Consider the following 27,803-nt stretch of genomic DNA (forward strand, 5'->3'; position numbering starts at 1 on the left):
TGCATTTTGTTTTCAGCACCAAATTAAAGACAGCACAGTACTGTAACCCAAAGGCTGAATTTAAATGATGGCTTTGTGCTATGCTGGGTCTCTCAGCCAGTTATGAGTGCCCCTTGAAAAGAGATCAGTGAAGGATAAGGTGATTGATGCATTCATAATATTGGAAAAAATGATTAGTGCAGCCATAATACACATGTGCATACACAATTCATGGAGTGAATGCATCTATAGAGATTATACTCCATCATTCTTATGGTATTTCATTTCGATTCTTTAGTGCATCACTAATCATTTAGTCCTAGGGGAATTCTGCACTACTGCGGAGCACAGAATTTGTGCAGAATTCCCCCCTGTGCAGAATTGCCAAATTCTGCACATAAAATGGCATAGGAGACCACGGGATGCCATGTACAGCGCACACTCCATTCGTGGTGAAGATGAAGGCCCCAGCGTGCCGTGAATGGAGCGTGCGCAGTTTGCAGCGAAGATGAAGGCCCCCGTGTGCCGGGTATGCTCCGCTTACGGTGTAGATGAAGGCCCCGGTGAGAGTGAATGTGTGTAGAGAAGTGTGTGTGTCGGGGAGGGGTGTGAGGGAGCGAGAAGGGAAGAGACGGTGAGAGAGAGCAGGGGGTGAGCAGGAGGATGAGAGAGAGCAGGGGGGTGAGAGAGAAACCATGGAAGTTAAGCATGGGACTGTGAGAGAGAGAGAGGGGGGGAGGGTGTGTGTGCTTGAGTGTGAGTGCCAGAGAGGGAGTCTATATGAAGAGATTGTGAAGGAGTGTGTATGTGTGAGAGAGATTGGGAGCTGGTATATATGAAAAAGGGATCGTGTATGTGAGGGTGCTAGCCTGTGTGAAGGGATTATGTATGTGTAAGAGAGCCTATGTGAAGGGGTGTGTGAGAGAGCATAAGTAGCCTGTGTGAGGGTGTATGCATGAGAGAGAAAGGGAGCTTGTGTGGGTGTGTGTGCAAGAGAGAAAGGGACCCTGTATAAGGGAATGTGTGTGCGTGCACGAGAGAGTGAGGGAACTTGTATGAGGGTGTGTGTATATGCACTAGACAGAGGGAACATGTGTGTGTGAGAGAGAGAGGGACAGAGGGAGCCTGTGTGAGGAGCAGTACTGAGAACAGTGTCAAATTCTGAGAGTGACAATACAATGGAAGGGGTTGAGCCTAGAGGTGGAGGGGAGATACTGGCAGGTAGAGGAGCTGGGGCCTGAGAGGGCAAAGTGGCCAGGGGGGGGGTAGGGAGAGCAAGTGGAAGGGACACTCTTACAGTTAATTTCTAGGGAAATTCTGCTGAAAATATTTAAAATTCTGCATCTAAGTAATATCTTTTCTGTATTAATTTAAAATGGAGGAGATCACGTGATGCAGTGAGGGGAGCGGATGTAATTCTCCCTTCTCGGCTCCCTGTCTGGACATCCAGCCCCATCCGAAGCAGCCAACGCCACTTTTTGGGACAGTGAGGACAGGTTTTGATTTCTCCTGCGCTGCTGTTCACCCCAACAGCCGTTATGTCGACCCGCACTGCCAAAAAGGACAAAGAGAAAGACAGGGAAAGGCTGTGGCCTACAGATACGCCGTCCAATGATGACGCAGGGGCAGCAGAGCTGCATGTGCCCGTGAATTGGGCTGACATAAAAACCACCATAGTAGAAGCCCTGGAGCCAGAATTTAAAAAAATTTCCAGCCAACTAACTGATCTTACCACTTTCATCGCAGGCTATGAGAGGTGTTTTACCGACCTTGAACAGAGGGTTTCGGATGTTCAAGATGGCCTCCACATCTCGCAATCTGAGCTGGCCGCACTGAAAACTGCCATCGCCCAGCACACGGACCATCTGGAGGACCTGGAGAACAGGTCCTGACGGTCGAACCTCCGCTTTGTGGGCCTACTTGAAACACTGGATGAAAGGGAGCTCCCTAGCCTGTTGGAGGCCTGGCTTACCCAGGAACTCAATATCTCACAAACATGGTACCCTCTGCACATCGAATCAGCAGGATCGACCATGAGTTGTAATCGCCAAGATATTAAACTTCTCTCAAATCTGAAATTTTACAGGCGGTACAATCGGGGAAGTCCCTCACGTACGACAACAAAAAAATCCTTGTATTTCAAGATTTGTCCACGACTATCTGCGCAATGGCATGTGCTTTCCCCATATTGCGCCAAACTGCACACATTGGGGTAGATTTTTAAAAAATGCGCGTTCGCGTACTTTTGTTGGCGCACCAGTCGCAAACAAAAGTATGCTGGATTTTAGTAGATACGCGCGTATCAGCTAAAATCCAGGATCGGCGCGCGCAAGGCTGCCGATTTTGGGCAGCCGGCACGCGCCGCGCAGCCTGCCTCCGTTCCCTCCGAGGCCGCTCCGAAATCGGAGCGGCCTCGGAGGGAACTCTCTTTTGCCCTCCCCTCACCTTCCCCTCCCTTCCTCTACCTAACCCCCCCCCCCCCCACCTTTGTCCGCGGATTTACGCCTCCCGGAGGGAGAAGTAAATCCGCGCGCGCTAGTGGGCCGCTGGCGCGCCGAGACGCAACCCGGGGGGCGGTTCCGGAGGGCGCGGCCATGCCCCTGGACCACCCCGGGCTGAAACCACGCCCCCGGGCCCGCCTCCGAAACGCCGCGTCCCGCCCCCAAAACGCCGCGTCAATCGGCCCCGCCCCCGACAAAAAACCCCGGGACTTACACGAGTCCCGGGGCTCTGCGCGCGCCGGCAGGCCTATGGAAAATAGGCGCGCCAGCGCGCAAGGCCCTGCTCACGTAAATCCGGGCGGATTTACGCGAGCAGGGCTTTTAAAATCCGCCCCATTGAGCCTGCGTGCTATGATAGTGTACCCAGCTAGAATCCGAGTGGCGGCTCCTGGAGGCCCGGCGCTGGTTCACGGATGTAGTAGAGATCCAGAACTACACCAATACGTTGGATGGGCCATCGTTAAGCTCTTGTAAGGCAGATGGAAACCGCGGCAGATGAACGTGGGCTGGAGCCCTTGGTAAACTTGGATACACTGCAGTGGGGAGGAAGCTGCAATCCGCACAGTTTTTTTTTGTTCCCTGACAGCTGTTTTTTTTTCTGAGCCACTACACGGTTTATGGGTGCCACCACCAGATCTTGTTGTGTAGCTGGGACCATGTACTTAACTGACTGCCCCATTTCTGTGATTTTTTGAGAATGAGAGGCTAGCCTTGCGCACTGTCCGAGGGGTTCGCTTTGTGCATTGTTACTCAGTCTGGTTATGCACTAAAAAGTTGTAGTTTGGTTTTTTTTTGCATACCTGTTCCATGTTTCACTGATGGATGGGGCTGGAGGGACAGAGTGGGAGCTGGTTGCATCTTAGTGTTCTCAGTTAATGGGGTTAAGAGGGGATGGAGAGGAGGAAAGGGGGGGGGGGCGGGAGTATGGGTAGCTGTTGAGCCTTTTGTGAATGTGCTGTGTGTGTGCTCCTTATTAGTTATTGTATTGGCTGATGCTGAACAGATTCAATCTGGGGGGCGGTTTATGCTGGGAGGACCTCCACTCTTTATTATGCTTATGAACCATCGGTTAAAGCTTCCCTTGGCTGCTCCTGATGGTTAGCTGAGGTGCTCACATTTTTTCCTGGAAAGTTTGTGACATTAATTCCCCTATCAAATGATCCAAGATACTTTACACTTTTAAAAAAGTCAGTGGATCTGGCCTTCCTACAGGAACTCATCTGACAGACATAGAACATGCCAAGCTACGTCAAAATTGGGTGGGATCAGTACACTACACATCAGCCAATACTAGGTCAGCAGGGGTAGCTATTTTAATTCGAAAGCATCTACCAATCACGATTAAGACTGAAATCAAAGACCCTCATGGTCGTTATCTGATTTGGGTGGTAGAGTTTAACCATGCTACCCTGGTTTTGTGCAATCTCTAAGCCCCGAATATTTACAGTGTGAATTTCTTCCAGACCATCCACAAGTTGCTCTTCCCCTACCTAGATCGGGATGTAGTTGCTGGAGGTGATTTTAATGCGGTCCGTGACCCACAGTGGGATAAGTCCTCTGTGTCCCAGCACGATTGTGCCTACAGTAAAGGGATCCAGCTTTTGGAAAATATTTTACATTTAGTGGATGCCTGGAGAACGTTGCACCCTCTAGACAGAGATTTTACTCACTTATCCAGAACCCATGCAACACACTCTAGATTAGATTACCTTCTGGTGAGCGCCCACTATTTCTCCAAAATATCCGAAGCGGGGACAGGGCACATTGTCATTTCTGATCATGCGCCGATTTGGATAGAGTTGTCACAGTCACCTCTGGAGTCCTCATACTTTCATTGGCCCTATCCCTATTTTTTAGCAGATGATGCCCCATTCCAGGACTATCTCCGAGAGAAGTGGGAGGACTTTTACAAACTGAACGCCCAACATAGTGGGGATCCAATATTATTCTGGAATACGGCAAACAGTGTTGCGAGGAGATATCTCCTTTTTGGCGCACCAGAAGAAAGCCCTTGATAAACATTTACTATCTCTCAGCACTCAGCTCCAACGAGCCAATCGTGCTCTAGTAAGTTCTAACTCCAGGGCGAATAGGGAGTCCTACCTCACTCTGCAAACAGCGATTACAGTGGACCCTTGACTTATGAACTCAATTCGTTCCAGAGGGCTGGTTGTAACTCAAGACTATTTTTTCCATAAGAAATAATGGAAATACCCATAGGGGTAGATTTTAAAAGAAGCGCGATCAGCCTACTTTTGCTTGCGCATCAGACTCAAGCAAAAGTACGCTGGATTTTAGTAGATACGCGCGGAGCCGCGCGTATCCACTAAAATCCTGGATCGGCGCGCGCAAGGCTATCGATTTTGTATAGCCTGCGCGCGCCGACTCCCCCCATTCCCTTCAAGGCCGCTCTGAAATCGGAGCGGCCTCGGAGGGAACTTTCCTTTGCCCTCCCCTCACCTTACCCTCCCTTCCCCTACCTAACCCACCCACCCGGCCCTGTCTACACCCCCCCCTTACCTTTGTCGGGGGATTTACGCCTCCCGGAGGGAGACGTAAATCCCCGCGCGCCAGCGGGCCTGCTGCGCGCCGGGCCGCGACCTGGGGGCGGGTACGGAGGGCGCGGCCACGCCCCCGGGCCGTAGCCACGCCCCCGTACCCGCCCCCAAAACGCTCCCGACACGCCCCCGAAACGCCGCGACGACCGGGCCCGCCCCCCGACACGCCCCCGCCACGCCCCCCCTCCGAACACCCCGGGACGTACGCGAGTCCCGGGGTCTGCGCGCGCCGGTAGGCCTATGTAAAATAGACTTACCGGTGCGCAGGGCCCTGCTCGCGTAAATCCGGGCGGATTTACGCGAGCAGTGCTCTTAAAATCCGCCCCATAATGTGTTCCGAACCTCCCAAAGCCCCCCTTACCTAACATTTTCATAATAAAAAAGGGTTGTATAATGTTTGTAATTACCAGAAACACCTATAATTTTCCTAGTGTACTCTCCAAAAAGTTATAAAATGTGCCTAGCCTACCAGAAACAACAAGTTCATACTGTACTCACCATTCAAGTTGACATCTTTGGCTTGCAGGAAGGGAGGAGGGGAAGATTCCCCCCTTCCCACCCCCTCAGAGCACATCTCTGGCCCCCAAACACTCATTTCCCCCTCTCAGCATATTCATTCCTCCCCTCCTGATACCTTACTGTAGCCAGCTGAGTGCTACACTCCCTTTCTGCTGCTGCACAGAAGCTTCCTTGGTCACCAATGATGGTGTTGCTTGCTGCAATGCCGTGCCAGGTCTGCCTTTGTGCTCCTGTGAACATTTGCAGCTCTGGGTGCGCCTGAGATGGACAGGGCTCATTGGCAGCAGCCAATCACTGCAACAGCAGAGCAGAAGCCCCACCCACCAAGCCCAAAAAAACGTGATTGACAAGAAAACACGCCCAATTAGAAGCAACCGCACGCACGAGCGGATACACATGGCCTTGGCCAGCATTCAGGTTGTAACTCATGACTTTGGTTGTAACCCAAGTTGTTTGTAAGTCAAGCCTGTTTTAACTCAAGGGTCCACTGTAATTCCCTTCTGCACCAGTGGGCCAAGAAGAGTCTTTTATACTATCAGCTTAAGCTTTACAGATTTGGGAATAAAGCTGGGAAGCTGATGGCCAACTTGATTAAATCCTCTCGAGGGTCCTGATACATACCAGCTCTCCGCTTATCTGGTGCCAGTTTGTTAATGATACTCCTATTCTGAAATGTTTCCTCAAATACTACTCTGACTGCTATACCTGAAGGTTGGAACCAAGAACATTGGGACCGTTTTTGTGAAAGTCTTCACCTCCCCCATATTACCCCAGACCAGGGGAGGCATTTAAACGAGCCAATTTCAGAGGATGAGGTGCATCTGCATTCGCCACAGACTTAAGGTTCCTGGCCCAGATGGATATAGCACAGAGTTTTATAAATGTCTCATAGAACCTCTTACACAGCTCCTTCCACAAGTGTTTAATGCCCTGATACATACGGGTACTTACCCTGCACGTGGGAATGTGGCTCATATAACCTTCATACCCAAGCCGGGGAAGGATTCTTTACTCCCTGCATCCTATTGCCCAATTTCCCTGCTAAATTTGGACCATAAACTCTTGGCTAAGATACTTGCGGAACATTTAGCAGCTATTCTGCCACCCCTGATCAGACCAGGGCAGGTAGGCTGTGTTAGGAAACGTTATGCCCTCACAAACATTCGGCTGGTGGCTACTGCCATGGTGCTCTATAGTTGGATAGACACCCCATATTTGGTTGTCAGTTTTGACACGGAGAAAGCCTTCGATAGAGTAGATTGGGGATACATGTTTCACCTAATCCGATCTATGGGAACTGGAGAGTTTGTTGGGTTTTTTTTTTTTACAGTGCCATCCAGTTGCTCTATCATGACCTGACTGCCTCTATTTTAGTTAATGGTTCTCATTCCGACCCTTTCCTTGTTAACAGAGGCACTCGACAGGGATGCCCTGTCTCCTCTCCTTTTCCTTTTTACCCTAGAACCCATGTTGTTGGCTATTCAGGAGTCTGCTGCAATACGAGGCATACAATTACACTCCCTGACTCAAAGCGAGATATTCAAATATGCAGCTTTTGAGGATGATATTTTAGTTTTCCTTACGGACCCTCAGCGTTCGCTTCCTGCATTGCTCTCTCCGTTTACCTCCTTTGGTGCCTTCTCGGGGTTGCGGTTCAATTGGGACAAATCAGAAGCCCTAGTTTTCCCGGAGGCACTCAAGGAGAGGTGGGACAAAGCATTTCCGCTGCGTTGGGCTGCTGCCTCTATTAGATATTTAGGAATTAGTTTGTCTACTGACTTAGCTGCTATTTATAGTCTCAATATACCAGGTCTGCTAACGCTCACCCAGGACAAACCCCGTGCTTGGCAGGATTTACCATTGTCTCTTGAAGGCCATATTAACCTTTTTTAAATGGTAATCCTGCCTAAGTGGCTCTATATCTTACAAAAGTTTCCACTCTCGCTTAAACACCATGACATTCTGTGTTTTGACAAAGCACTTCTTTTTTTCTTGTGGCGGGGTAAGAAGGCTCGTGTTCCCTTGCTCTGGCTGAAATTGAGGTGGGGAGCGGGAGATTGGGGTGTCCCAGATCTTGTCCACTATAACGTATCAGCCAATCTTCGCCTTGTGCAAGGCTGGATATTGGGGGGGGGGGGGGGGGGGGGAGGGGGGGAGTCAAACTTTGTGAATATTCTGGCAGAGAAAACACTGGTGGACCCTCTGGACCTGCGATTTGTTCTACAAGCTCCCCTGGCAGCCCTACCCCCTTTGTTATCTCACAACACACTGATTACACCACTTTGGAGGGCTTGGATATTTTTAACTAAGCAACTGGGGGTGCCTAGAGTCTGTTCTTATCTCCTGCCCATTTTGATGAATCAGGAGTTTCTTCCAGGATCTCACACTTCCTGTTTCCGCAGTTGGGTGCAGAAGGGAATTACACAATTGGGACACTTGCTGGACGTGGAGGGTAAATTACTCCCCTTTGCCAAACTGAAAACCTTGTATGGACTAACTGATGTTCACTTTTTTGCATACCTGCAAATTCATCATTATGTCCACTCCCTTTCAGAACCTGTCAGGCAGCTGTCTGTTTTTCATACTTTGCTGTTTTTCAAACAGAAAAAAAGCATCCAAACACTCATTTTGTCCGTATACTACAAAGGGTTACTCAGGCGTCTCATAATTGATACATACCGCACCACAGTAGCGAGATGGAATCAGGATGGGTTTTTTTTGGTGACTGTAGATATTTTCTCTGTTTGTATGAAGCATATAGCAACCATTACTGGTAACATGTACTATAGGCAAATGCAATATAAATTTCTCCGGAGAGCCTATATTTCCCCCCAAGTCGCGTGTACAACTCCAAACTTACATCGACAGCTTTATGTCCATGCTGTCACACGACGACACTATCCTATTCCTTTTGGGCATGCCCTCCAATCAAAAATTTTGGAAAAAGATTGTGGGGGACCTTCTGGATATTCAAATCCCGATCTCTCCGCAATTGTTCTTATTTGATTGCATTCCCCCTTTGCTCATTCGGGGTATGGGACCTCGTTTATTTTTTTAAGAAGGCGTGTGCGGTGGGGAAAAAAGTAATTCTATTGTTTTGGAGGGAGGCGAATGTTCCTTCTTTTTGGGTTTGGCGTAATCATCTACACCATATGATGCAGATGGACAATCTGGACTCAAGAGATACACTGCAACATTGTCGTAACTTTTTATTGACCTGGGTCACCTATCGGCAAGTATTGCCACATTGTTCCAGGAGTTTGGTTCTTAATGGCTGATTTATCTGTGCTGGATGCACATCCGGAGATGTGGAATACCACTGCACCACTTATGTGAACTTCACGGACTTTTTCACAAAAGAAAGCAAAGGGGGGGGGAGGGGAGGCGGAGGGAGGTATAACGGGGAAATGGGGTGGGGGACTATCCATGCATTATTGTGTGTTCATACATTTCTTGTTGCTACTTGGAGCTGCATAAGAAACCCTGCACCTCAGGTTCAGTTTTTCTGTCCATGTGTGCTTTTCTAATAACACGTTTGCACTAAAATGGAATTCCCTAAGTACTGTTATGTAAATTGTATTCTAACCAATATAAAATATGCAGAATTTTAAGTTTTTGTGCGCAGAATTTTAATTTTTTTTTTGCGAGAATTCCCCCACGAGTAATCATTGTTAGCTGTTGGTTCTGTTGATCCATTGGTAGACTGTTCATTGTAACTGTCCTGAGGATGCTAGAATAGAAGGAATAGAGGGAAAGAAGATTCAGGGGCAGTGGTGGCACATTTATGCAAATAAGGGGTCAGATGTCTCCTCTTCCCGGTCCTCAAGGGTCTAGTCCAGATCGGTGCAAAAGATAGCAATTCTGGGGGAAAGAGAAGAAAAGGACCTATAGGCCCATGCCATGGATCTTTGAAGTACCTAGTAATACCCCTTGCTGGAAACATTTCCTTTAATGCCTTTAAAAATTCAAGACAGAAGTTCCTTAGCATGCCTAGTGGGCATTGAGGAAAATTTAGAAATTTTAAATTTAAACATAGAATAGTTCTCAATATTTTCCATCTTTAAATGGAGAAATTGGTTTACTCTACGCAAGATAGCATGAGATTCATGGAGATTAGAAATGTTTTCCCCTAAATCAGTCAGTTTTCCACCATAATCTTGATATAAACGCTCATGTTCATTCACTTGTTAATCCATGCAGAATGCTGAAAACCATGCCAATACAGGTATTACGTTTTTGCAGGTCCATAATCGCAGACCACACCAATTCTAAAGCAACCATAGCAGGCTTTAATTGCAAGGTTGATTACGATACTAAAGTTCATCTAGAAGTAAACACAGAAATATATAAATGACATCAGAAAAAGAACCAATAGTCCATCCAGTCTGCCCAGCAGACTTCTCATGGTAATATCTACCGCACCATGCAGGTTACCCCCATGTATCAGTCAGTGCTGCTTGACATGCTTTGCTTATGGACTTGGCCATAGAAGCAGTCCTTTGTTTTTTCTTTAATGTCTGCACTTCAGTACCCCAAACTGTTTAAAAAAAGTCATAGCTCGTGTTGGTTTGTCTCTGAATCCAAATTCCTCTTTCTTCAACCCCCCCCCCCCCTCCTTTGAAGCAGAGAGTGATGTTGCAGTTGCATTAAAAGCCTCAAAGCATACTGGTTAAGGGCAGTAATCTCTATGCCTTCTAAGGGTAATAACTGCCATGCCAGCACATTACCCCCCCCCCCCTGCACGCTTATCTCATTTCCATCCTCTAGCCTGTAGAGATCCACAGTGTTTATCCCATATTCTTTGAATTCTTTGTTTTCTAGGATTATATTCTCCAGAGGACAGCAAATCCCTACCACTGAGAAGATTAGAAGTGGAGGCTGTGCCAACACATTGTCAGCCTTGATGCCATTCAAAGTCAATGTATCTACTTGCAATTTGAATGGACTTTCAGGGTTCAAAGAAACAGGTAAAAGGGTTTATGAAGTGGTTTAATGCATAATGTATTTTTTTGTAAAACCCAATAAATAGATTAAGAAAAAAAAAAGATACAGGTAATACACTCTGAATGGACCCAAGTTCACTTGGCCCTAAATTACCTTAATTGGGGGGGGGGGGGGGAGTGTCAGCTGGAGTGAAGGGGGGGGGGTGTAGAAGGCATAGGTGGAGGCCTGGGACATTGTCTTTCCTCTTCTTACCAATATTATAGCTTAAGGTCTTAAAAAAATGAAGAGAATCTATCCATATCTGCACAGATGGGAGTATCTCTTAGATGTGCAGCTTTGGCGTGCCACTAGAGTAAGGGCTTAAATAAGGGCAGGACCACCAATATAATGTCATGAGGGACTCTCCGGTGTTGGGTCACATCAGGGAGCTGAGCCCCAGTTGCCATTTTTAAAGAGTTGTAATGGTAAATGAGAAAGTGGGGATTGCTACTGCTCTTTTCTTCTACTACGAACCAGACAAGAACCACCACAAACGGGGGTAAAATAGGAGCCAGGCAGCCAGTTCCAGTAAATTTCATGGGGAAAGGAGGCACTGGATTCTGAGGAGCTTGGAGAGGCTATTGGCTGGGCTTGACTTTAGTTTGTTTTTTCCCCCCTCCGGAAATACCACACGATATTTGCTAATAGCACACACTATTTCCTGAAACAAAAACACCCAAAACTTCTAGGAATTTCATGGGGACAGTGCATTCATTTCAGTGATAATCTGCAACCTTATCTTGAATACACCGTGTCCATGTACTATTTTTGGTGGGTTTTTATATGTTGAGAGAAATCAGGTGAATAGAGAAGTATCCATATGTAACATTCAACCACCTATCGCCCTAAAATAAGCAATATAAAACTAGACCATATCACAATCTGTTCTCTTGGTTGCAGCTACCTCCATTTGTTCCTCAAGCTTCAAAATATTGCCAGTTTGTTAGGAAGAGAAAAAGCACTGCAAGACGTGTTCTCCAGCTACCTCAGCATAGCTGGCTTCATTGCACCAACATCACTTCCTGATAGTTTAAAATCAGTGACGGTATCTCAAGTGAACGCTTGTTATTTAGCAGTTAAATACCAATTAAAAAACAGGCCCAAATATCACACCGAAATGTAAATATGGTTTATACTACACGCCATGAGGACAATAATCAAACTGCCTTCATTAGTGAAATTATTGAGGGTAGTTTTTACTGTGGGGTTTGCATCAAACAAATCATGTATAGTTTTGCTTTGATTATTGCTATGGGAAAATGTTACCACAGAGATTTGCTCCTGCTTTTATAACATAAGAACATACGATAGACCCTTGGCCTGACCCAGTATGGCATATCAAGCCTAGTATCTTGTCTCCAGCAGTGGCCAATCCAAGTATCTGGCTAGCAGCCAAACATTAAATAAATCCCATGCCACTAATGCCGGCAGCAATCAGTGGGTATTCCCTATTGCTTAATAGCAGTTTATGGACTTCTCCACGAGGAACTTATCCAACCCTTTTTTAAACCCAGCTACACTAGCTGCCTTAACCACATCCTCTGGCAACAAATTCCAGAGCTAAATTGTGCATTGAGTGAAAAGAATTTTCTCTGATTTGTTCAAATGTGCTACTTGCTAACTTCATGGAGTACCCTCTAGTCATTTATTATCTAAAAGCATAAATAACTATTTCACATTTACCCGTTCAAGTCCTTTTGTGATTTTTTAGACCTATTATATCCCTCTCAGCTGTCTCTTCTCCAAGCTGAACAGCTTGAAACTCTTTATCCTTTCCTCATAGGGAGCCATTCCATCCCCTTTATCATTTTGGCTGCTCTTCTCTGTACCTTCTCCAGAGCAACTATATCTTTTTTGAGTTGCAGCGACTAGAATCGCACACAGTATTCAAGGTGCAGTCTAACCATTGAGCAATAGAGGCATTATGATATTCTCTGTTATATTTGCCATTCCTTTCCTAATAATCCCTAACATTGTTTGCTTTTTTTGACCGCCACAGCAAACTGAGCAGACAATTTCAATGTAATAACTATGACGCTCAGATCTTTTTCCTGAGTGGTAACTCCTAAACTGGAACCAAACATCGTGTAGCTACAGCATGGTTTATTTTTTCCTATATGCATCATCTTGCACTTCTCCACATTAAATGTAATCTGCCATATGGATGCCTAATCTTCCAGCCTCACAAGTTCCCCTGAAATTTATCACAATCCGCTTGTGATTTAACTATTCTGAATAATTGTGTCATATGCAAATTTAATCTCACTGGTCAACCCTATTTCCAGATTATTTATAAATATATTAAAAAGCACAGGTCCAAGCAGAAATCCCTGAGACACTACAGTTTACCTTTTTCCACTGTAAGAACAGAACATTTAATACTACTCTGTTTCCTGTCTTTTAACCAGATTGCAATCCACAAAAGGACATCTCCTTCTATCCCATGACTTTTTAGTTTTTTCTCATGAGGGACTTTGTCAAATGCCTTCTGAAAATCCAAATACACCACATCTACTGGTTCACCTTTATCCACATGCTTATTCACCCCTTCAAAAAAAAAAAAATGTAGAAGATTTGTGAGGCAAGACTTCCCTTGGGTAAATCCATGTTGACAATGTCCCAGTAAATCATGTCTATCTATATGTTCTGTGATTTTATTCTTTATAATTTCCATGATTTTTCCTGGCACTGAAGTTAGGCTCACCTCTGGAGTCCTTTTTATATATTGGGTTATATTGGCCACCTTCTAGTCTTTAGGCATAACAGATGATTATAATGACAGGTTACAAATTACTTGCAATAGATCTAAAATTTCATTTTTGAGTTCGTTCAGAACCCTGGGATGTATACCATCCAGTCAAGGTGCTTTGCTAATTTTCAGATTGTCAATCTGGACTACTACATCTTCCAGGTTCACCGTGATTTGGGTCAGTTGGAAAACCGTCTCCAGAATGGGTCTCTCTCCAACATCCTCCTTGGAGAACACCAAAGCGAAGAATTAATTTAGTCTCTCCGTAATGGCCTTATCTTCCCTAAATGCCCCTTTAACCTCTCAATCATCTAACAGTCCCACTGACTCCCTCACATACTTCCTGCTTCAGATATATTAAAAAAAAGGTTTTGAGTTTTTGCATCTACAGCCAAATTCTTTTCAAATTCTTTTATCCTGTCTTAATGTTATACATTTAGGGGCGGATTTTAAAAGCCCTGCTCGCGTAAATCCGCCCGGATTTACGCGAGCAGGGCCTTGCGCGCCAGCGCGCCTATTTTCCATAGGCCCGCCGGCGCGCGCAGAGCCCCAGGACTCGCGTAAGTCCCGGGGTTTTTCGAGGGGGCGTGTCGGGGCGGGGCCGATCGGCACAGCATTTTGGGGGCGGGCCCGGGGGCGTGGTTTCAGGCCGGGGCGTGGCCGCGCCCTCTGGAACCGCCCCCGGATCGCGTCTCCGCGCGCCAGCAGCCCACTGGCGCGCGTGGATTTACGTCTCTCTCCGGGAGGCGTAAATCCAGGGATAAAGGTAGGGGGGGGGGTTTAGATAGGGCCGGGGGGGTGGGTTAGGTAGAGGAAGGGAGGGGAAGGTGAGGGGAGGGCGAAAGGGAGTTCCCTCCGAGGCCGCTCCAATTTCGGAGCGGCCTCGGAGGGAATGGAGACAGGCTGCGCGGCTCGGCGCGCGCCAGCTGCCCAAAATTGGCAGCCTTGCGCGCGCCGATCCAGGATTTTAGCGGCTACGCGCGTATCTACTAAAATCCAGCGTACTTTTGTTTGCGCCTGGTGCGCCAACAAAAGTACGCGCTCGCGCTGTTTTATAAAATCTACCCCTTAACTTGCCAATACTTACATTTTTTCCCATTTTCTTCAGATGGATCCTTCTTCCAATTTTTGAAGGAAGATCTTTTGGCTTAAATAGCCTCTTACACCTCACCTTTTAACTATACCAGCAATCGTTAGGCCTTCCTTCCACCTTTTTTAATGCATGGAATACAACTGGACTGCGCTTCTAAGATGGTATTTCTTTAGCAATGTCTACACCTTTTGTACACACGTAACCTTTGCAGCTAAATCTTTTCGTTTTTTTCTATTTTTCTCATTTTATCAAAATTTCCTTTTTGAAAGTGTAGTGCTAGAACCGTGGATTTACTTATTGACCACCTTCCAGTCACTAATTCAAATTTGATCATGTTATGATCACTATTGCCAAGCGGCCACCCCAGAGTTACCTCTCACCAAATCCTGTGCTCCACTAACAATTAGATCTAAAATAGCTCCCTCTCTCGTCAGTTCCTGAACCAATTGCTCCATAAAGCTGTCATTTATTCCATCAAGGAACTTTCTCTCTAGCATGTCCCTATGTTACATTTACCCAGTCAATATTGGGTGATTGAAATCTCCATTACTGCACTGCCAATTTGGTTAGCTTTCCTAATTTCTCTTAGCATTTCATCATCCATCTCATCATTTTGGCCAGGTGGACGGTAGTATACTCCTATCGCCATACTCTTTCCTTACAGACATGGAATTTCTACTCAAAGATTCTATTGTACATTTAGTCTCTTGTAGGATGCTTATCCTGTTGGACTCTATGCCATCCCAGACAAAGCGCCACCTCCCCATCACCACCACCAAATTGCTCCTCCTTATCATTGCAATATAATTTGTACCCTGGTATGGGACTATCCCCTTGGTTATCCTCCTTCCACCATGTCTCTGAGATGCCAATTAAGTCTCTCTCATCATTCACTGCTATACACTTTAATGTTCCCATCTTAATTCTTACACTTCTGGCACTGGCATACAGATAGTACAAACAAAAAGCACATTTTGAAATAACAGCCTGCTTTTTCAGTTGACAGGAATAATATGGAATCTTTTAGCTCAGGCGATTCTTTACTTATAGGCACATGGACTACTTTTGCTTTTATTGGAACCTCTGTTGTAATACCCTAACTCTCCTGCTTCATTAATATCTTTCAAACATACCTCCCTCTGAACCATGCACTGCTGGGTGACTGTCAGCTTTCCCCTTTGTTCTAGTTTAAAAGCTGCTCTCTCTCCTTTTTAAAGTTTAGCACCAGCAGCCTGGTTCCACCCTGGTTAAGGTGGAGCCCATCCCTTCAGAAAAGACTCCCCCTTCCCCAAAAAGTTCCCCAGTTTTTTACAAAACTGAATCCCTCTTCCCTGCACCATCATCTCATCCACGCATTGAGACTCCTGAGCTCTGCCTGCCTCTGGGGACCTGCACGTGAAATAGGAAACATTTCAGAGAATGCTAACCTGGAGTTCTGGATTTCAACTTTCTACCTAAGAGCCTAAATTTGGCTTCCAGAACCTCCTTCCCACATTTTCTTATATCATTGGTGCCCACATCTATTATGACAGCCAGCTCCTCCCCAGCACTGTCTAAAATCCTATCTAGGTGATGCATGAGGTCCTCTACCTTCTCACCAGGCAGGCATGTTACCAGGTGATTCTTAAGCCCACCAGCCACCCGGTTATCTACATTCCTAATAATGGAATCACCAATTATGTTGGTCGACCTAACACTTCCCCTTCTGGGCAGTAGCCCTGAGAGACATATACTCTGTGTAAGACGACAATGCATTACCTGGAGAGCAGGTCCTTGCTTCAGGATCACTTCCTGCTGCACCAGGTTGATGCTCTCCAACCAAGAGACCTTAATCCTCTAAGGAAGCACCAGGGCTGCCAGACTTGAATTGGGATTTGGGCTACTATGACCCTGAAGACCTCATCTATAAACCTCTGTCTGCCTCAGCTCCTCCAGGTCTGCCACTCTACTTCTGGCTCTCAGAGGAGTCTGATCTCTGGAGGCTAAACTGCGTGAAGGTTTGAAAATTCAAAACTACTGATATTTTTGCCTCCTGAATCCTGATTCTATCTGTGGGAATGTCTCCACAATATATGTGTGAAGGTGTGCACACTGTTCATGTTTTATCCATATAGAAGGCGGGACATTTTAAAAAGCACATTTTTGCAGGTAAAATACTTTTTTTTTCTCTTTTAACCACCTTCCAACAAAGAATTCAGTGATACATATATATCACTCAAAATAATACAAAATTAACATGGGAGACTAATGTTCAAATAGCCCACAGACTAGCCAGAATTTTCAAAGAGAATAAATCCACCTTGAAAATTCCCTGCTGAGCACGGAGCCGCACACAGCACGCACCCAAAGTTACACCTGCTCAAAAGCAGGTGTAACTTTCTGCGTGTGGATTTATATGCATGCTGTCATTCGAAAATAGGTATGTAAATCCTGCTCCTGCCTGAACTTCACCCAGTCTCATGCTCATTTAATATGCACATAAAAGTATTCCTGAAATTATACTCCACACATACTTTTATACACACAGCCACAGGGGCTATTTTTAAAGAGCTATTTGCATGCATAGAATCAGGTTTTGTGTGTATAAGGCCTTTGAAAATCCTCTCCAACAATTCAATCTAAAATTCTCCCTGTGAGTAGCATTTTCGTCTGTCAGAGTGCTTCTGCAAATGTCAGCATTCATACCAAAAGTAGTGCTGAAGTTTGTGATTGTGATGACTTGTTAAAGATGATCTACTGCAGCATTATATCCTGTAACTAGAGCAGTGCTCAATGTCGCATAATAAGCGGTTAGACTATTGGGCTGGGAACGAGGAGACTACAGGTCAAATCCTGCTTTTTCCACTAAAACTCCTGTTGATGTTGGGCAAATTACTTTATCTCCGATTGTCCTAGGTACCCATACAGATTATAAATTCTTTGGAAGTATTCAGCCCTATATAAAAAAACACTAATTGTCCCACCACAGAAATATTTGGTCACAGAGCACTTACTCATCATGCTGCTGCTGACAAGAGAATGAGAACCTGTATTAAAATAGGATGGGAATAAAAAAGAAAACACTTACAGCTAAAGTGATTTTTCCTAAAATTTCTTCTGGAATAACATCATCTAATACACTATATACATATTTGTAAAACTTGTCAAACGAGGTAGACATAAGTTCCATACAGATCCAGCAGTCACCCTGAAAAAGAAGAAAAATGACACTGCTCAGAAAGTAAAACAGCAGGAAGCACAGAGACCTATTTAATGGCCATGATCAAAAGAGTCATTCATATGCTTGGCAATGTTATGTCTTTGAGGAAGTTGAAGTGATGGAAAGCAGAGTTACTTACCTGTAACAGGTGCTCTCTTAGGACAACAGGATGTTAGTCCTCACAGATGAGTGACATCATCAGATGGAGCCCAGCCCGGAACACTGTCAAAGTTTCTAGAACTTTGACTGACACACTGAACATGCTCAGCATGCCACTATCCACGTGTCCACCTTCAGTCTCATAACAAGCAAAAAAAAAAAACACGCAGGAGAACCCAACCCCACGGAGTGGTGGGCAGGTTTCCTGAGGACTAATATCCTGCTGTCCTAGGAGAACATCTGTTACAGGTAAGCAACTCTGCTTTTTCCTAGTACAAGCAGGATGGTAGTCCTCACACATGGGTGAATACCTAGTTGTAGGCTTCTCCTGACAACAACCATAACCAATGGGCACCAAACCAGGTGCCAGACACAATAACTAAAGTGCTGTTGGTTAGGGAGATAGCCTGATCTCAACTAAAGGGCCTTAGGTAGGGAGAGTTGGGTTTAAGTCTAGAAGAGATTGCGAAGGACAAGCTGGCTGAAGCTACTGTCTCATCAACCATCCTTGTCTAAGCAGTAGTGGGCCACGAATATATGCAGAGAATTCCACGACACTGCCCTACAGATTTTGGCGATGGGAACCGCTCATAAGTGGGCCACAGATGCCACCATAGTCCTCACAGAGTAAGCCTAGACTCAGCCCCCAGCTGAAGGCCCAATTGCGAGTAGCAGAAAGAGATGGAATCTGCTAGCCAGTTGGACAGAGTCTGTTTACCCACCGCAACTCCCAATCTATTCTTATCACAAGAGATGAAAAGCTGAGTCAATTGCTTGTGGCCTGCTGTGCATACTAGACAGAAAGCCAGCGTTCTCTTACAATCTAATGTGTGTAGAGCCTGATCCCCGTGGTGTGAAGGGGGTCTCGGAAAAAAGGTGGGCAATGGACTGATTGATTTGAAAGTCAGTCACTACCTTGGGTAGGAACTTGGGTTGCTTAAGCAGGACCACATGATCATGAAAGAATTTCGTGTAAGGCGGGTACGTAACCAAGGCCTGAAGCTTACTAACCCTACGAGCTGAAGAAATCGCCACCAGGAACAGGAACTTCCAGGTAAGGAACTTCAGATCGCAGGAGCACATAAGGCTCAAAAGGAGGGCTATTGAGCCGTATTAACACAATGATGAGATCCCAGGACACAACAAGCGAAGTAGCCTAGTGGCTAGAGTAGGGGCTATGAAACAGGGTTCAAGTCCCACTTCGCTCCTTGTGTCCTTGGGCAAATCACTTTACCCTCCATTGTCTCAGGTACAAACAGATTGTAAGCCCTCCGAGAATAGGGAAATACCTAGAGTACCTGAATGTAATCCGCTTTGCAGTGCTGAAAAAAGTGCGAAAAGCGAAAAATAAATAAATAAATAAACAGGAGGCTGGAGGGGGGTGGCTTCAATTGAAACAGACCCTGCATAAAGCGACCCATTATGGGCTGAACAGAGATGGGTGCGCCAGCGACTCCTCAATGGTATGCACTGACTGCGCTCAAGGTGGTTTTAAGCCATGCTCCACTTCAATGGGTAAGACTTCTTGGTGGAAGGCTTCCTGGAAGCTACAAGCACCTGAGACACATTGTCAGATAGGTGTAGGTGCTGAAGGACTAGATGCTCAACATCCAGGCCATCAAGGCTAATGTCCGTAGGGTTTAGATGGCGCAGTGCGCATTGATCCACGAGAATCATTGTCCTCCGGTCCTGCTGGAGCTTCAAGAGAGTCTTCATGATTAGCGGAAGAAGAGGATACTTGTACAGGAGACCTGTGCCACAATGAAGGGCAAAGGCGTCAGAGGCTGGACGTCCATCCGTCCTGAATAGGGAGCAAATGTTGCTCACCTTGCAATTGCACGGGGAGGCAAAGAGATCCACATCCGGAATTTCTCACAGGTGGAAAACCTGGGTCGCTACTGCTGGATTCCATGACCACTTGTGCGGCTGGAAGGAATGGCTTAGGCGGTCTGCCAGCACATTCAGTGCTCCAGTCAGTTATGTCGCTCGCAGAAACATGCCCTGTGACAGAGTCCAAGACCAGATCTGCACCGCCTTTTGACAGAGGAGAAACAACCCCGTGCCTCCTTGTTTGTTGATGTACCATGTTGCTACCTGATTGTCTCTCCACAAAGCATAACGAATTGCCCGAAGCTCCAGGAGGTTGCCCACATGGGCCCCCCAACGGCCAGGGGAGGCATCGGTGTTAAGTATTATCTGAGACTAGGCAGCTTGAAATGGTATCTCCTGCACCAGGACAGGGAGACCCTCAAAGGCAGCGTGATTGACAGGCTTTGAGGTCCTGGGATGCCTGTTGCCAATGTGACCGAAATGTCAACTGCGCCCTGCACATGCAAAGGCGGGCCAATAGGGTGACATGGACAGAGGCCACCATGTGCCCCAGCAGGCGAAGCAGCAGACAAACAGGAACTTACTGACTGATGTGCACTAAGTCCGCCGGTGAGGACGGGGTGAGGCAAAAATGCTTTTGCCTGAGTTGTGGGGAGTGTGGGGGGTGGGGGGGAGACACGGGCAGAGGTGGGATTTTGGGTAGCTGACAAACCCCAGAGATGGTAGCACCTGTATGGTCAGGATTGAGGCACTTTTGACCAACCAATCGTCCAGGCAAGGGGAACACATGTACCCCCTGACGCCTGAGGTGCGCTGCCACGCACTTGGTAAAGACTAGAGGGGCTGAGGCCAAACCAAACGGCAGTACCGGGTACTGGTAGTGAGCCTGCCCAACCACAAAGCGAAGATACTTCCTGTTGCTCAGGAAGATTGCAATGTGGGCATAGGCATCCTTAAGACTGAGGGAGCACAGACAGTCTCTTCTCTTGAGGAGTAGGATCAGAGTGACCAGAAAGACCATTTTGAATTTTTCCCTTTGAAGGGATTTGTTCAAGGCCCTGAGATCAAGAATGGAACTTAGGCCCCCAGTTCTCTTTGGTATCAAGAAATACCTCAAATAGAACCCGGCCTTGCTGGCGTTGGGGAACAGGTTCTACTGCTCCTACCGTTAGAAGGAATGAGAGCTCTGTTAAAAGTATTTCCTGGGAGTGGATGAACCTCATGATGGACATGGAGGAAAGTCCGCTGGGACTTCTCTGAAATTCAGTCGATACCCCTGGCGGACAATAGCAAGACCCTGCTGGTCCGACATGACGAGCGACCAATGGTGGGTGAAGCAAAGAAGTCTGCCCCCTACCAGGGGATTATGCACCGGGGATATGGCATGCTGACTCACGCTCCCTCACCTCCAGTCAAAACCCTGTAGCAGGGATCTGCTAGGGGGCTGGCTGTATACTGGGGGTGCGCTGCCTGCGAAAGCGACCCCTGGAACCAGCACAGGTGTGCAAGCCCAGGAGGCAGGAGGGTAATACTTCTGCTGCTGATAAACGGATTTCCTCAAACTTGGTCGAGAGGACTTCCTGACAGAGGGCGGTGGATTAGAAGCACTAGCTGACAGCTGTTGAAAGGTCTCATGGTGATCTTTCAATTGGGATACTGCATCCCTGACTTTGTCCCCAAAGAGATTCTCTCCTGAACAGGGCAGGTCAGCCAGTTTCTCCTGGACTTCTGGTCGAAGATCCAAGGCACGGAGCCAGGCCATCCTACAGGCGCCACTCTAGCCGCTGTCTCAAAAACATCGTAGGTGGACCTCACCTCGTGTTTTCCCGCCTCTAGACCCTGTTGTACAACTTGCTTCCACAGGTCCTGGTTGTATTGGGTCATATATAATTGGTAGGAGGCGATACGGGCAATGAGCATAGCGTCCTGAAACATCTTCCTAAGGGCATCTAGTTCCCTGTGATCTCGGCCCAGAGGGGCAGAAGCATGGGTGCAGGAATGCTTGGCCTTTTTGAGAGCTGACTCCACTACCACCGATTGATGAGGGAGATGGAATCTCTCAAAACCCAAAGCCTGGTGCACCAAATAGATGGCATCTGCCTTCCTATTTACCAGAGGAAGAGACACTGAATGTTCCCATATCCTAAGGAGAAGCTCCTTAAAGATATTGTGGACAGGGACAGCCACTATCTCCTTTGTGGCATTAACAAACTGGAGAACTACCAGTATCTTATGTCGAGCCTGGGCACCAGCAGCACTGGTGGCCTCGACGGTGGCAAAGGCACCAATGGCCGTGAGAATCCCTATGTCCCAAGCACGGGTTCGAGGAACTGTGACCTCTGGACCAATGTACCCAATGGTGCCTGAGGCTGCTGCGTATCTTCCTCCTCCTCAAATACGATGATGGGAATCACTCCGGAGGAGGGCATTGGTGGTTGCTGGGAAACAGAGGGTCCCCCTGGGCAGTGGTTGCATCAGAAGGATACTGAGCAGGACGTCCAGATGCTCAAGCAGGGGCACCAGGAGATGGCATAGGCTCTGGCATTGGTATGGGGGCTGGTGACAGGGGCAGTTCAAAGCCCCGCAGGGCTTGGAGCACCGCACTCTGTACCCTGCGGTCCAACTCCTCCTGGAAGTACAGTGTGGACAGGACTGATGGAGGGGGACAAGGCAACAATGGAGCCTCCTCGTAGCCCTGAGGAGGCTCGATGCCCGGCCCCAATATCAGTGGGGAACCCTTGGGACTCCTGGGTCTGTCAGAGGGTGGGGCCTCCTCATTGCCGGTGCTGCACCAGAACTGGAGCTATGCGCCAACACCAACTGGTATTGGTGTTTACAGGATTTCCCATGGTGCTTGGCTCGGTCTTTCCCCAGTCCCAAGGAGGCTGAGGATCCCAATGTCTTTGAGAGTGTCGACATCGGGGAGGGCCTTTCACCGGCTCCTCGCTCCCTGGATGATTCTGTCAGGTGTGTAGAGAGGGACAGCTTATCCAGCGATTCCCCTTGACCCCCAGGCATTGATGACTGACGACGGCATGGATGGAGTAGACATTTTGGGGCCAAAAAGCTTGTCCATTTTATCGGGCCGAGCACGACTCCCTTTGAGGGTTATCTGATTGCACAGCTGACACCCTTGGATGTCATGCGATCCCCCCAGCCAGAGGATACAAACCTAATGCGGATCAGCGATGGACATGATCCGCAGGCCCTGAAAGCACTGAAGAAAGCACTGTGGTCACCAGCCTCCTCCGGTGACCACAGAGGAGCAACTCACTGGGAATCGACCGCAGAGAAGGTAGAAAATAAACTTACCGCACCATAAAGAAGGGAGAAGGGGGGACCTAATGTTAAGACGGGAAAAAAAATCTTTTATTTCCTGAAGAAAAAAAAGACTTGTAGAGCAGAGCTCCAAAACCACGAGGCAACTAACACCATAGAAAAAAAAAAAAGAGACTGAAGGGGGACCCCGCGTGGATTTGCAGATAGTGGCATGCTGGGCATGCTCAGTGTGCCAAAGTTCTAGAAACTGACAAACGTTTTCCATTCTGGGCTCCATCTGATAATGTCACTCATCTGTGACGACTACCATCCTGTTTGTCCTAGGAGAAAGATTCTGACACAAGAATATATAGAAAGGATAAAAATAATGCTTTGTGAACATTATACACAGTAACAGTTACAGCAAATGAGTCTACCCTCATCCTTAGCTAAGTTCCACTTCAAGTGGATTTTCAGAAGGCGTTTGACAAAGTCCCTCATGAGAGGCTTCTATGAAAACTAAAAAGTCATGGGATAGGAGGAGATGTCCTTTCGTGGATTACAAACTGGCTAAAAGACAGGAAACAGAGTAGGATTAAATGGTCAAGGATTAAATGGTCAATATTCTCAGTGGAAAAGGGTAAACAGTGGAGTACCTCAGGGATCTGTATTGGGACCGGTGCTTTTCAATATATTTATAAATGATCTGGAAAGGAATACGACGAGTGAGGTTATCAAATTTGCGGATGATACAAAATTATTCAGAGTAGTTAAATCACAGGCAGACTGTGATACATTACAGGAGGACCTTGCAAGACTGGAAGATTGGGCATCCAAATGGCAGATGAAATTTAATGTGGACAAGTGCAAGGTGATGCACATAGGGAAAAATAACCCTTGCTGTAGTTACACGATGTTAGGTTCCATGTTAGGAGCTACCACCCAGGAAAAAGATCTAGGCATCATAGTGGATAATACTTTAAAATCGTCGGCTCAGTGTGCTGCAGCAGTCAAAAAAGCAAATAGAATGTTAGGAATTATTAGGAAGGGAATGGTTAATAGAACGGAAAATGTCATAATGCCTCTGTATCGCTCCATGGTGAGACCGCACCTTGAATACTGTGTACAATTCTGGTCGCCGCATCTCAAAAAAGATATAGTTGCGATGGAGAAGGTACAGAGAAGGGCAACCAAAATGATAAAGGGGATGGAACAGCTCCCCTATGAGGAAAGGCTGAAGAGGTTAGGACTGTTCAGCTTGGAGAAGAGACGGCTGAGGGGGGATATGATAGAGGTCTTTAAGATCATGAGAGGTCTTGAACGAGTAGATGTGACTCTGTTATTTACACTTTCGAATAATAGAAGAACTAGGGGGCATTCCATGAAGTTAGCAAGTAGCACATTTAAGACTAATCGGAGAAAATTCTTTTTCACTCAACGCCCAATAAAGCTCTGGAATTTGTTGCCAGAGAAGGTAGTTAGTGCAGTTAGTGTAGCTGGGTTCAAAAAAGGTTTGGATAAGTTCTTGGAGAAGTCCATTAATGGCTATTAATCAATTATACTTAGGGAATAGCCACTGCTATTAATTGCATCAGTAGCATGGGTTCTTCTTAGTGTTTGGGTAATTGCCAGGTTCTTGTGGCCTGGTTTTTGGCCTCTGTTGGAAACAGGATGCTGGGCTTGATGGACCCTTGGTCTGTCCCAGCATGGCAATTTCTTATGTTGTTATGAAACCCATACTGTTTTAAATGTACTTAATGGCTAGTAGATTACTATACTTGCAGTGTTTGATCACAGAAGACAAAATGTGAATCTTCTAATTTTCTACTCTCTTACATATAGGTCTATTTACTCTGGCATGAAATCTCATTGGCACTGCTTGTTTTATTTAACATTTTCTATATACTGCATTGCTCAATGGGGGTAGATTGAAGCGGTTTCCAAAAACACATACATAATAAAAATAAAGACTTATAAAATCATTTTGCCTTCATCATTCCTTTTCTTCATTTCATTTATTTAAAATTTATTTAGTGCATACTCCCATGATTGCAGCAGTTTACAAATAAAATGTACATAAAAATCTCAGTCGTTACTGACAAGTCATTCAACAATATTATACAAAAGCTACTTGTGCAGTTTTGGCAATATATAAAAATAAAATTTTGCTCTCTTCCTCTGAGCCAATATATTGTTATGCTTGTTACTAGAAGCAAGCCCAAAACGTATTAAGATCTTGCTGTCCATATGAGAACACAGTCATCATCATCTTAAGCTGTTCCTTTCTGAGTTTGATGACAATCTGCTCTGCCATAGCAGTAATGTTCACCTTCTACACCTAAAATGTAACAATTTATTGCTTTGACTCTGGAAGCTTGTTGGAAGAGCCAAGACTTTAATGTTTTTAAAAGCACCTGACTCTCTCATTGTTCTTAATCATTCAGGCATAATATATTCCAAATGATGGAGCCCGGAAAAAAAAAAAAAAAGAGGCCCAATCCTTCACTTCTCACAAGTGAGCCTCATGTACCATTGGAACTACCAACAATCCCTTATTTGCTGAGCGAAAAATTCAAGCTGGAGTATAAACATGAAATAATGATCTTATCATTGTGCATTTGATGCATTAATTTGTGAATATCTTATATTTAATTCTCCACTGGATAGGTAACCAGTGTAGATATGATAAAACCGGTATAATATGGTCTGGTTCATATAGAGGCTGCCAAATTTTGAAGGATTTACATTGACCTCAGAATACTGTCGGAGAGCTAATCGATCCCAGAAAATGTCTGAAGGACTGTCCAAAAGTCTTCAGGCTCAAAGAAAGGACTTAATTTCCTAAGCATACACAGTTTGAAGTACCCTGTTTTTATCAGGTTCCATAGGGTTGAACTTCATCAATAATCTCAGATCAAGCATTACAAAAGGGGCAACAGATATCTGCCCACCAAATTTGAACTGTGGTGCATTTTCTGTGCTCAAATGTCTAGACAGCAACATGATTTCTGTTTTGTTGATATTTACAGATAATCTGTTATTTGACAACCATTTTTGAATTGCAATAAAATAAATGTCTAGTTGAAATGTAAACGACAACGAATTACACATTGCATATCAGTGTAAATTCAGAAATTTAAGTCCAATCCAGTTAGTTTACAAAGCAGCACTAAATAAACATTAAATAATGTTCCTTAGAGCACCAACCCTTGTGGCACACCAGTCCTTCTTTCAAACTAATCAGATGTATTATTTCCCATTTAGATCTGCTTACGGTCGGATAAGAAGGACCTGAACCACTGCAACACTACTCCTGTAATCCCAAACTCCTCAAGCCACATACTATTTTATGATCAATGATGTCAAATGTGGCTGATATATCAATTAACACTTGTGTATCATTGACCACAATCAAAGCCATGCCACACTGTGTCAAATAAGGATGGGAATAGTGTTTCAATGCTAAAATAATGCTAAATTCAAATTAGTAGGGACTTAAAGAATTAGTTGGTTAAGTACAGAATTTTCAACTTTTGCTAGAAATGACAATGATTATAATGGTCGATAACTGACCAGGAGACATGGAACGGCAGTATGGCTCTTTATTATTGGATGATCTGAGGCTTTCTTGATCAGGCCAGGATGGTATCATTCTGTCAGTAATAAATCTAATACCCCTGTTGAAATGGAATTTAAAGCACAGTACAATAGGTTCAACTTAGATATTTGGCTGGACCTCAATATTTGACACGTGCAAAATGATCCCAATTCGAAGCAGCCTTAAGAGAAACCTGAGCCCATCTACGTAAGCTCCCCATCCCAGGGTGGATGCATTCATGGTTAAGACAATTTGGGTAGGAGGACTTTGTAAAGAGATCTCCTGTTCCAAATTTGAAAGTACCTGCCACCAGGACAGAGTGTCCCAGAGAGGCAGGGTGACTTGGATGCAGTCCTGGAGGTTCTGCGTGGCCTAGCATCACTGCAACCTCAGGGTCCATTGGACTCTGCGCATGTGTAATCATGCCAAGGGATTGACATGGACGGTTGCGGCCATAAGGCCCAAGAGTCTAAACATGTGGCAGGCTGATACCTGCTGGCTTCTTCTGAATCTCTGCCATAATGGTAGTCAGATGACCCTTTGATCAGGCAGAAAAGCCTTGGCTTGAGCCTTGTCTAGTGCATGGACCCAATGGCTTCTGCATGAGATGTGCTCTTGACCAGCCAATCATCCAGAAAGGGCAAAACAGGCACCTCCAGCCATAGAGGTGCACTGCTACCACAGCCAGGCATTTTGTAAAGACTCGTGGGCATGATGGATGATGGAAAGAACCCATGGTCCAAGGTTATACTGGGCCACTGGCTCATGAAGAACTACAGCCTGCCCCCAATCAGTGGGTCCAACATCCTGGGTACTGGAGACTGGCTTTTGCTCCCTAAGACCCAGTCAAAACCTCGTCCCTGGAGTTGACTGAGATGCCAGCTAGGGCTTGGGGACTCTCTGCTGCCTGGGACAGCCACTGGAGCCCTGATGCTGTTGACGGGAGCGAGAGGGCGGAGGATAGTTCATCTGACTTCCTAGGATCTGTTCTCACTGGCCTCCTAGAAGAGGAGGACGAGTCCAGAGTGCTGATGGAGAATTGTTCGAGGGTTTCATGGTGGTCCCGGAGCTGGGCGACCACGTCACTCATTCTATCTCCAAAGAGATTCTCTCAAGTACAAGGCACACTGGCGAGTCATTCCTGTATCTCCGATCTGAGGCAAACAGCCATGACATTCTACGAGTGCCAATTCCTGCTGCAGGGACCCTCGATGCTGTCTCAAAAACATTGAAGGTTGCTTGGACCTCGTGTTTCCCACACTCCAGGCCCTTATGCACAAGTTAATGAGTGTGTCTTGCTGCTATTGAGGCAGTTGATCTGCCACCTCCTGCACCTGCTTCCAGATGTCCCCTGTAAAGCTGGTAGGAAGCAATGCA

The 27,803-nt window shown here is 46.1% G+C and overlaps 1 protein-coding gene across 3 annotated transcripts in view; it reads right to left on the reverse strand.

Annotated features, from left to right (window-relative positions):
- Positions 1 to 27,803, reverse strand: part of MAP2K4 (mitogen-activated protein kinase kinase 4) — a 389,322-nt gene that overhangs the window by 161,160 nt on the left and 200,359 nt on the right. For 2 of the 3 annotated variants that reach the window (XR_003856494.1, XM_029600228.1), the window contains exon 6: positions 17,450 to 17,569. The exons of the other annotated variant lie outside the window; for it this stretch is intronic. Coding sequence is in view for 1 of the 2 variants with exons in the window: in XM_029600228.1 (XP_029456088.1) it covers positions 17,450 to 17,569 (120 nt within the window). In the remaining variant the exon portion in view is untranslated. The remainder of the gene's footprint in view (positions 1 to 17,449; positions 17,570 to 27,803) is intronic. 3 annotated transcript variants of the gene reach the window in all.

The sequence above is a fragment of the Rhinatrema bivittatum genome, chromosome 4, assembly GCF_901001135.1.
Source record: "Rhinatrema bivittatum chromosome 4, aRhiBiv1.1, whole genome shotgun sequence".
NCBI classification, from domain to species: domain Eukaryota; kingdom Metazoa; phylum Chordata; class Amphibia; order Gymnophiona; family Rhinatrematidae; genus Rhinatrema; species Rhinatrema bivittatum.